Here is a 12406-nt window from a genome sequence, read left to right on the forward strand (position 1 = left end):
AGCTTCTAAAATAAGTGCACCAAGTTGTATTCTCAAAAATACTATATTAACACCTCTTTAAAAATATCCCCAACAACAATGAGCAACGCCAATCTCCTCACCTCCCTAAAAAACCCCCACAGAACAAAACAAAAAAGTCTTTTGCAGAACGTGCAGAACACGATCTTATTTTTTACTTCTCCATTACAAGTGTAGTTAAGCATCTTTTCATATACATGTTAACTGTTTGTATTTTTTCTTCACTAAAATGCCTAATCAGTCTTTTTATTGGTTTGTAGGAGTTCTTTATATATTATAGATGCTTATTATACTTATGGCAAGCATTTCCTCTGGTCTCTCCTTTAATTTGGCTTATAGTTCGTTTGTCATATAGAAGTTTCATATAAAAATGTAGTCAAATTTACAATATTTGCCTTAGAGGCTATATCAGTTTCCTAAGGCTGCTGTAACAAAGTACCATAAACCAGGTGGTGTAAAACAACAGAAATTTATTCTCTCTCAGTTCTGGAGGCTAAAAGTCTGAAATCAAGATATTGGCAGGGCCATGCTCTCTCTGAAGGTTCTAAGGGAATATCCTTCCTTTCCTCTTCCTAGTTTCTGGTGATTGCTGGCAGTCCTAGGCATTCCTCAGTTTGCAGCTTCATCACTCTGATCTTTGCCTCTGTCATCACATGGCAGCCTCCTTCTGTGTCTGTCTGTATCCAAATTTCCCTCTTATAAGAAACCAGTCATTGAATTAGGGCCCACTGTTATAGAGTATGACCTTATTTAACTTGATTACATCTGCAAAGACCTTACTTCCAAATAAGATTCCATTCACAGGTACCAGGGGTTAAGGACTTCAACATATGTTTTTTATTTTATTTTTTTGGGGGGGGCACAATTCAACTTCTAACAGAGGCTTTGTTAAAGACTTTTACATTTATGTTCATGAGACATATTTGTCTATAATTTTCTGTTCTTGTAATGTCTTTGCCTATTCTGGCATCGGGATTCTTCTATCTTTCTAAAGTAGGCTAGAATTGTTCCCTCCTCTGTTCTCAAAAAGAATATTAAATGTTTGATAGAACTCACCACTGAAGGAAAAATTTCCACCACTGTGGAAAAGTTTTGAATTAAAAATTCACTTTCTTTGACAATATAGAGCTATGATTTCCCCTCATTTGAAGTTACTGCTCCGAAATATCCAGTATTGCTATTAAGAAGTTAGCTATCTATTTAATTCTAGTACTCTTGTAGACAATTTTTTTTCTCTCCATGAAGTTTATCTCTGGAAATTTTAAGGGTTTTATAATTATAGAAAGACAATGTAAGTGTGGATCTATTTTCATTCATCCTATTTAACACTTAGTGGGGCTCATAATCTGTGGACTCTCATCCTTTGGGACTTCTTCCTTCTCTTTCTTCTGTTCCCTTGCTCCACTGTAAGACTGATATTGGAACTTCTACATCTAGCATTCATTTCTCCTAAGTTTTCTTACATGTGTTCGTTCTACCTCTGTCTTTTTGCTCTGTAATCTAGAAGAATTGCATGGCTCTTTCTTTTACATGAAAACTTTGTTCTTTGCTATTCAGCCAATTGCTGGAGTTTCTCGTTTTCTGGATCTCTAATGGATTTCTTTTCTAGTAGTCGTTTGTTGTTCCCAGGATCCTACAACCTCATTTACCTTTTGAATAGTGATATTTCTTTAAAAATCTTTTACTCTTTTCTATTAATTTTGTTTTCTCTGATGTTAATTCTTTTTTAGTGCCTATATGAGTTCCTATATCTCGTAATAAATTATCATAAACTTGGTGACTTAACACAACAGAAATGTATTCTCTTATAGTTCTTATAGGAGGCTAGAAGTCTGATATCAGTATCACCAGAATGAAATCAAGTTTTGGCAGAGCCATGTTCTCTTCATAGGCTCTAGGGGAGGATCCATTCCTTGCCTCTTTTCACTTCTGGTGGCTGCCAGCATTCCTTAGTTTATAACTACATAGCTCCAATCTCTTGTCTCTGGGGTTACGCTGGCTTGCCTTCTGTCTCTGTCAGATTTCCCTTTGCTTCCTACTTATAAGAATGCTTATGATTTAGGGCCCACCTGGACAATCCAGGCTAATCTCCCCATCTCAAAAATTCTTAATTTAATCACATCTGCAAAGACCCTTTTTTCCATATAAAATAACATTTATAGGTTCCAGGGATTAGGACCTGGTATCTTTGAGGGCCATTTTCATAGTGTTTATTTTCCTAAACTGTTCAATACTAATTATTGTTTTGGAGGGGTGGGGGGGAATATTCATCTGTCTTCAAATGCCTAACGGGCTTATCTAGGCCTACTGCAGTAATTACTCAAAGCAGGCAGCAGGTGGAGGGGTTTGCAAATATTTATTATCTTGGACTTTCTTCTTGATTTCAGCAAAAATTTAGAGCTTTGTTTTCTTCCTTCCAGTAGTTCTACTTATTGTTCCTACTTGAGAGCAGACATTTCCATTGTCTACAATCTGGTACAATGGGGGAAAGATCATAAGGGTTAAACCACCTTGTTAGATCACTAATAAGACCCAAAGAGGGGGCATCACAGTTAACCCAAGGCTCCTTTCTATTTTTAGTATCTGTTGACTCTAAGCTTGGAATATTCACAAGTTGCACCTACCTTTTCCAGTAGTCTTCTCATGACTGAGTTTAGCTTTGTTTCTTCCTTCAATCTCATCTCAACTGCCCTTTGTCTTTCAGGGTTCCTTATCATTTTTGGCCCACAGAGAGAACTCTTTTTTCTTTCCAACATTTTTACAGAAATTTAAAACATCATTTTGGATTGTTTTCCTCCCAAGAGATTTGAGGAACACTTGTGAGGCTAGCGTGTGTTTGCCATTTGCACCCTTGGTTCAAATTCCAATCAACGTTTAAATCACATTTATGCCATTTCCTCATATGATTGCCATCTTATCTTTATTTGTGCTTATCAAGTTGTATGGCTGAATGTTCCTTAAGTGGCTTATTTTAATAAGCAATTAGATCATACAAAGTTCTGAAAACTTAAATTACCCTCATCTTCTGAAGCCTTTTTATTACCTATTATTATATATTATATAACAGGCCATTTTATTTCATTAAGTGAGTCAGATGAATAGGCAAAAAGGAAATACATATAGTAATTACTATGTGATTGAGGAAAGGCTCTTACTTGTGACAAGTCAAAGATAGTATACGAAATAGCTGCTCCTAAGATGAAAAAATAATATCCTACTTTTTTCCAAGATTAGTTAATGTCTGAAAAAATAATTTTCAAGTAGTTGTGCTATACCTAAGAACAAAAAGATTAAAGGTTTCTTACAGAGCTAAATGCTTTAAGAAAAATAAACACTGCTGTGTACAATTCTATTTTTAGAATTAAGAAAATAGCATAAATTTAAGACTGGATCACTCTTAGGTTAACTACCACCACATGTGGCAGATGTTTGCTCTTAAACAGATTCCAGCTGAATATATAGGGAGTAATTCAAATTTAACATTTATAATTAAACTTGAACCTCATTCCAGATCTTCTCAAGTGGGCAGTTACATACAGACTAACTAAACTTTATTTAGAGGCATATTAGGAGTAGTAATTGATACCCTAAGGATATTAAAGAGTTAACGCAATTTTAATGAATATTAAAAGCATCAGCACAGTAGTTAGTGCACTTGAGTTCTATTCCTATAATTTCATTTACTGGGGTGTCCTGGATCCCAGTTTCATTATATACAACATGAAACATTTGTATTAGATATTGCTAAGGTATTCCTCTCCAGTCTTCTTCATGCACACATAGATAATGGAAACATGTGAATATCTACTCGAAGAGGAAGTTACTCAAGGCTGGAAGCTGGCTTAGATAATCTTGCTGCCCAGAGAGCTGTAGGATGTCTGGGTGCACCTGTACCCCATCTGTGGCATACACTTACATCTTGGCCCACAGTTTGGGGAGCTGTGACCTTGCTACTCAAATTGTGATCTGCAGACTAGTAGTGTTGGCACTTCCGGGAGCTTGTTAAAAATGCAGAATCTTGTGCTCCACCCAGAACTACTAAATCAGAATCTGTATTTTAAAGATCCCTAGGTAATTCATGTGTACATTAAAGAAGTACTGCTCTAAGAAACTTTCAGCTCTAAAATTCAATGAACCTAAGATCTAATCTGTTTTATAGAAGTGTATTCTACAGTATATTTCATAATCTTATTAAATTCCTTATTATAGCTAGAATAAAATAAAAAACATATTTTTACACAAATTTATTATTAATTTTTAAAAACTGACAAGTGTTTACTTTTAATTAGAAAAAAGGAAATATATTCACCTGCTTGTATACCTGTCGTAAGTACATGATCTCCTCCACAGTTCCCAAGGATATCAGCCTAAGCACTTTGACATCTCTGCATTGCCCAATCCTATATGCTCTGTAAAAACATTAAAAACAAAAGGCAACCAAGATCAAGTGAAACAACTTTGGGTTCAGGAGGTAACTTTTGGATATAAAAATGAAATATTGCTAAAATTTTAATTTCAAAAGAAATATCTTATGTTTGATATGCTATATTATTTAATAATAATGTAAAAACAGGCCAGTCATTGAGGAGGAAAGTATTATAGAAAAAATATACATACAACTTCATTTGTTATAAACATCACCTTCTACTGTGTAAAAACTTTTCCTAAATTCAGATTTTTCTTTTATGGCAGTCTTAAGCTTATGCGTGATTCCATTTATATAAAACTCTCAAAAACGCAAACTAATCCACAGTGACAGGAAGCAGATCAGTGGTTGCTTGGGGGGGGCCTGGGAGGGGCAAGATGAATGGATTACAAAGTAGCACAAGGAAAATTTGGGGGGTGATGGATATGTTCACTCTCTTGATTGTGGTAATGGTTTCATGGTGTATACCTACAGCGAAACTTATCAGCTGTACACTTTAAATATGTGCAGTTTATTGTACGTTAATTATATCCCAACGAAACTGTTAAACAAACCTTGGAGGTAAAGCAGTAATCAACTGGCAAGCCTATGGAAGTGCAGATTTACAGCCTTCATCCACAGAGACTTCCAAGCAGTCTGTCTGACTGGATCACTCAGATGATTAGTACCCCAGGTGTTTTGATATGGACTGCAGTGCTAATTAAACCTCTAACCTGACTCACCACACTGATTAACTATAGGTCCAGTCCCTGTAGCTTCTCCCAGGTGGAGGTTTTATTGGATGTTCTGAATGAGGTCATCTGTTTCTAAATACCTGTTATAGTCATGGGGGATCAGGGGCAAAGCCATACTGCTTCATGCTTGAAAATGTTACAATTTGGGGGAAATTTAATTTTGACCTTATGAAGTCACACTGTATTGTTATATTTGGTGCTCCTTCTGCCTCCTTCACCCATTCCTCCTCACAGAGAAGGGCTTTTACTAGAGGACATCTTGGTACTGAAAATCTTGCATTCCCAGAAAAGAATGGGGGCTCCTGTGACACAGCAAAGCCAGGGGTAAGTTACTGCAATTCTCACTTCCATCCTGCAGCCTGGATAGAGAGGGACTCATAATCCCTTTCTCTCCCACAATGGATTTGGGTCTAAAAAAAATAAATATGTATCTAAGGAAATGTCTTTTGGGTGTAAGGCAATTGTTTGCTGAATGGGATAGATTCTGTCAGAATACATATCCTTGAATCTTTACAGACAAAAACCTTACAACATGTTACACTGGACCTATGCTTCATCATTTTCTAGGTCTATCAAGTATGGATATGTAAATGGTCTTTTATCATGCAAAGACAAGTGTCGAGAAACTGTTATACAGTGTGGAGGTCAGTATTTTCATTTCTCTTCTTTGCTCCTCCTGTCAGAGTAAATGGAAGGAGAGGAAGAGGAATTCTGTTCATTTAGTTTTACTGTCAACTAACTTCCACTGAAAGCCAAAGCACAGTGAACTGTGTTTCGAGGGAACACTGGGATAAATAAGTCTTGATGGCCTAGATGAAAAAGAACAAAATTACAACAAAATGTTGTTAAGACAAAAAGAAATGGATATTTTTCTGTGGTTTTCATTTGACTATTTTCCTGGGCAGTTGTCACTGGCAAGAGGCTGGTTAAAAGTGCAGGCTGCGGGCTTCCCTGGTGGCGCAGTTGTTGAGAGTCCGCCTGTCGATGCAGGGGACACAAGTTCGTGCCCCGGTCCGGGAAGATCCCACATGCCGCAGAGCGGCGGGGCCCGTGACCCATGGCCGCTGAGCCTGAGTGTCCGGAGCCTGTGCTCTGCAACAGGAGAGGCCGCAACAGTGAGAGGCCTGCGTACCGCAAAAAAAAAAAAAAAAAAAAAAAAAGTGCAGGCTGCAAGTCAGACTGTGTGGATTCAAATTTATTCTATCTTAAATTGATACCAACTTAATTTCAATTGCATTAAAAAATTTTCCTTTACAGCTCTGCTTTCACCTTTAATCTTATTGATGTTATAAATTATATCTTTATATGTCATGTATTCATTAGCAGATTTATAATTAGTTTTATGCATTTGTCTTTTAAATCCTATAGAAAACAAGGAGAAGAATTATAAGACAAAATTATAATAATACTGGTTTTGATATTTGTTTATGTACTTACCTGTACTGGAGAACTTTATATTTTCCTATGACTTTGAGATACCATTAGAGTCCTTTCATTTGAAATTGAAACTCTCTCCTTAACATTTCTCCTTAGTATAGATCAACAGAACAGAATAGAGAGCCCAGAAATAAACCCAAGCACCTATGGTCAACTAATCTATGACAAAGAAGGCAAGAATATACAATGGAGAAAACAGTCTCTTCAATAAGTGGTTCTGGGAAAACTGGACAGCCACATGTAAAACAATGAGAATAGAACATTTACTCACCAACTACAAAAATAAACTCCAAATGGATTAAAGACCTAAATGTAAAAATTGAAACTATAAAACTCCTAGAAGAGAACATAGAACAATCTTTGACATAAATCTTAGCAACAGTCTTTGGATCAGTCTCCTAAGGCAAAAGAAACAACAGCAAAAATAAATAAATGGGACCTAATCAAACTTACAAGCTTTTGCACAGCAAAGGAAACCACTGACAAAACAAGACAACAACCTAAAGAATGGGAGAAAATATTTGCAAATGATATGACCAGCAAGGGGTTAATATCCAAAAAATATAAATAGCTCATACAACTCAATATAAAAAAAAAAATGTCAAAAAACCCAAACAATCCAATCAAAAAATGGGGCAGAAGAGCTGAAAAGATATTTTCCTAAGAAGACATATACACAGCTAACAGGCACAGGAAAAGATGCTCAACATTGCTAATTTTTAGAGAAATGCAAATCAAAACGACAATGAGCTATCACCTCATACCTCTTAGAATAGCTATCATCACAAAGACCACAAATAACAAATGTTGGCAAGGATGTGGGGAAAAGGGAACACTTGTACACTGTTGGTGGGAATGTAAATTGGTACAGCCACTATGGAAAACAGTATGGAGGTTCCTCAAAAAACTAAAAATAGAATTATGCTATAATCCAGCAATTCCACTTCTGTGTATATATCTGGAAAAAATGAAAACACTAATTTGAAAGATACATGCACCCCAATATCCAGAGAAGTATTAATTACAATAGCCAAGATATGTAAGCAATCCAGTGTCCATCAATCAACATACAAATGGATAAAGAAGATGTGGTACATATATAGAATGGATTATTATTCAGCCATAAAAAAAGAATGAAATTCTGCCAACTGCAGCATCATGGATGGACCTAGAGAATATTATGCTTACTGAATTAAGGCAGACAGATAAAGAAAAATACTATATGATATCACTTATATGTGAAACCTAAAAAATAAAACAAGTGAATGTATATAGAAAAACAGAATTACAGATATAGAAAACAAACTCATGCTTACCAGTGGGGAGAGGGAAGCAGATGGGGATGAGATACAGGTATGGGATTAAGAGATGAAACTACTGTATATAAAACAGATTAGCAACAAGGAGATATTGTATAGCACAGGGAATTATAGCCATTATCTTGTAATAACTTTCAATGGAGTATAATCTGTAAAAATACTGAATTGTTATGCTGTACACCCAAAACTAATATATTACTGTAAATCAACTATACTTCACTTAAAAAATACTATAATAAGTCAGTTATATCTCAATAATTAAAAATGCAGAAATACAACTTTAAAAGTACACTAGAAGGAATTAACAGTTGATCATATGATACAGAGCAATGGATCAGTGAGCTGGTAGACACAGCAGTGGAAATCACTGAAGGAATAGATAAAAGAAAAACGAATAAAAAGAAAGGAGGACAGTTTGAGACTTCTGGGACTACATCAAGCATATTAGCATTCACATTATAGGGGTCCCAGAAGAAGAGTGAGAAATGGGCAGAGACCATATTTGAAGACATAATAGCTGAAAACTTCCCTAACCTGGAAAAGGAAAGACGTCCAGGTCCAGGAAGCACAAAACAGAATCAACCTAAACAGGAGCACACCAAGAAACATCACAATTAAAACTGCAAAAATTAAAGATAAAGAGAGAATATTAAAAAGCAGCAAAAGGAAAAGCAACAAGTTACATACAAAGGCACTTCCATAATGCTATCAGCTGACTTTTCAGGAGAAACTCTGCAGGGCCAGAAGTGAGTGGCATGATATACTTAAAGTGATGAAAGGGAAAAACCTACAACCAAGAATACTCTATTTGGCAAGGCTTTCATATAGATTTGATGGAGAGATCAAAAGTTTTACAGACAAGCAAAAGCTAAGAGTTCTGCACCACCAAACGAGCTTCCAAGAAATGTTACAGGGACTTTTCTATGTGAAAAAGAAAAGGCTACATCTAGATATATGAAAATTACGAAAGGAAAAATATCTCATTGGTAAAGGCAAATATACAGTAACTGTAGTAAATCAACCATGTATAAAGCTAGTAGGAAGGTTTAAAGACAAAAGTAGTAAAATTGTGTATGTATATCCATTATAAGTAGTTGAGGGCTACATAAATCAAAAAGATGTAAAATATGATGTCAAAAACAGCAAACATGGCGGGGGAGGAGAGTAAACATGTAGGGTTCTTAAGTGTATGTGAACTTGAAAGATCAGCAATTTATGTTATCCTTTTGAGGAACTTTTGGTAGCCACAAACCAAAAATCTAAACACATATGAAAAAGAGAAAGGAATGCCAACATAGCACTAAAGATAGCCATCAAATCACAAGGAAGAGAAGAAAGACACAAAAATAATTACAAAAACAACCACCAAACAATTAACAAAATGGAAAGGAGAACATAGCTATCACTAATTACTTTAAAAATATATGGACTAAAAATATATATATATATATATATATATATATATATATATATATAGACTAGATGCTACAATCAAAAGACACAGAGTGGCTGATTGGATACAAAAACAAGACCCATCTATATGCTGCCTGCAAGAGACTAACTCTTGAGCTAAAGATACACAGACTGAAAGTGAGGCAATGGGAAAAGGTATTCCTTGAAAATGGAAAGGAAAAGAAAACTGGGGTGGCAATACTTATATCAGAAAAAATAGACTGTAAAACAAAGACTATAATAAGAGACAAAGAAAGACATTACATAATGATCAAGGGATCAATTCAAGAAGAAGGTATAACACTTGTAAATGGATGTGCACCCAGCATGGGAGGACCTAAATACATAAAGCAAATTATTAACAGACATAAAGGGATAGAGTGACAGTAATACAATAATAGTAGGGAACTTTAACACCCAACTGACATTACTGGACAGATCATCCAGACAGAAAATCAATCAGGAAACACTGGCCTTAAACAACATATTTTATCAGATGGACTTAACAGATAAATATAGAATATTCCATCCAAAAGCAGAAGAATGCACATTTTTTTCAAGTTCACATGGAACACTGTCCAGGATAGACAATATGCTATGCAACAAACAAGTCTTAGTAAATTTAAGATTGGAATCATATCAATCATCTTTTCTGATACAACAATATGAGACCAAAAGTCAACGATTAAAAAAAAAACCTTCAAAAACACAAACACATGAGTTTAAACAATATGCTACTAAACAACCAATGGATCACTGAAGAAATCAGAGAAGAAATAAAAATATACCTGGAGACAAATGAAAATGGAAACACAATGATCCAAAATCTGTGGGACTGAGCAAGAGCAGTTTCAAGGCTTATAGCATTACAAGCCTACCTCAGGAAACAAGAAAAAACCCAAATCAACATCTTAAACTTACACCTAAAGGAACTAGAAAAAGAACAAACAAAACTGAAAGATATGAAGGAAAGAAATAAAGATCAGAACAGAAATAAATGAGAGACTTAAAAAAAAAAGAAAAGGGCTTCCCTGGTGGCACAGTGGTTGAGAGTCTGCCTGCCGATGCAGGGGACACAGGTTCGTGCCCCGGTCCGGGAAGATCCCACATGCTGCGGAGCGGCTGGGCGCGTGAGCCATGGCCGCTGAGCCTGCGCGTCCGGAGCCTGTGCTCCGCAATGGGAGAGGCCACAACAGTGAGAGGTCCGCGTGCCACAAAAAAAAAAAAAAGAAAAAAAAACAGGTCAATGAAACTAAGAGCTGGTTCTTCAAAACGATAACAAAGGTTGATAAACCTTTAGCCAGATTCTTCAAGAAAAGAGAGAAGACTTAAATCAATCAAATCCGAAATGAAAAAGTTACAACTGATACCACAGAAATACAAAGGATCATAAAAGATTACTACAATTTTATGCCAATAAAGTGAACAACTTAGAAGAAATGAACAAATTCCTAGAAATGAATAATCTCCCAAGACTGAACCAGGAACAAACAGAAATTTTAAACAGACTAATTACCAATAATAAAATTGGATCAGTAATCACAAAACTACCAACAAAAAAGTGTAGGACCAGACAGCTTCACAGTTGAATTCAACAAACATTTAGAGAAGAATTAACAATATCCTTCTCAAACTATTCCAAAAAAATTGCTAAAGCACACTTTCAAGTTCATTCTATGAGGCCAGCATTGCCCTGATACCAAAACCATACAAAGATATCATAAAAAAATAAAGTTACAGGCTAATATCACCGATGAACTTAGATGCAAAAATCCTCAACAAAATGTAGCAAACTGAATTCAACAGTACATTAAAAGGATCATAAACACCAATCATAAGCAATGAAATTGAAACTGTGATAAAAAATATTCCAACAAAAAAAGGCCTAGGAACAGAGAGCTTCACAGGCGAATTCTATCAAATATTTCGAGAAGAGCTAACACCTATCCTTCCCAAACTCTTCCAAAATATAGCAGAGGGAGGAACACTCCCAAACTCATTCTACAAGGCCACCATCACCCTGATACCAAAACCAGACAGATGTCACAAGGAAGGAAAACTACAGGCCAATATCACTGATGAACACAGATGCAAAAATCCTCAACAAAATACTAGCAAACAGAATCCAGCAGCACATTAAAAGGATCATACACCATGATCAAGTGGGGTTTATCCCAGGAATGCAAGGATTGATCAATATATAAAAATCAATCAATGTGATACAACATATTAACAAACAGAAGGATAAAGACCATATGATCATCCCAATAGATGCAGAAAAAGCTTTTGACAAAATTCAACATTGATTTATGATAAAAACTCTCCAGAAAGTAGGCATAGAGGGAACTTACCTCAACATAATAAAGACCATATATGACAAACCCACAGCCAACATCATTCTCAATGGTGAAAAACCGAAACCATTTCCACCAAGATCAGGAACAAGACAAGGTTGCCCACTCTCACCGCTATTAGTCAACATAGTTTTAGAAGTTTTAGCCACAGCAATCAGAGAAGAAAAAGAAATAAAAGGAATACAAATCGGAAAAGAAGGAGTAAAGTTGTCACTGTTTGCAGATGACATGATACTATACATAGAGAATCCTAAAGATGCTACCAGAAAACTACTAGAGCTAATCAATGAATCTGGTAAAGTATCAGGATACAAAATTAATGCACAGACATCTCTTGTATTCCTATACACTATTGACAAAAAATCTGAAAGAGAAATTAAGGAAACACTCCCATTTACCATTGCAACAAAAAGAATAAAATATCTAGGAATTAACCTACCTAAGGAGACAAAAGACCTGTACAGAAAACTATAAGACACTGATGAAAGAAATTAAAGATGATATAAACAGATGGAGAGATATACCATGTTTTTGGATTGGAAGAATCAACATTGTGAAAATAACTATACTCCCCAAAGCAATCTACAGATTCAATGCAAACTACCAATGGCATTTTTCACAGAACTAGAACAAAAATTTTCAAAATTTGTATGGAAACACAAAAGA

General features: G+C 35.5%; 1 protein-coding gene across 1 annotated transcript in view; it reads right to left on the reverse strand.

The window, feature by feature from the left end:
* The window catches only part of ERCC6L2 (ERCC excision repair 6 like 2), a 138260-nt gene that overhangs the window by 46233 nt on the left and 79621 nt on the right, over positions 1-12406 (reverse strand). Inside the window, exon 13 of the mRNA XM_065878831.1 lies at positions 4328-4427. Within this exon, the coding sequence (XP_065734903.1) occupies positions 4328-4427 (100 nt within the window). The remainder of the gene's footprint in view (positions 1-4327; positions 4428-12406) is intronic.

The sequence above is a fragment of the Phocoena phocoena genome, chromosome 6 (genome assembly GCF_963924675.1).
Source record: "Phocoena phocoena chromosome 6, mPhoPho1.1, whole genome shotgun sequence".
NCBI classification, from domain to species: Eukaryota; Metazoa; Chordata; class Mammalia; order Artiodactyla; family Phocoenidae; genus Phocoena; species Phocoena phocoena.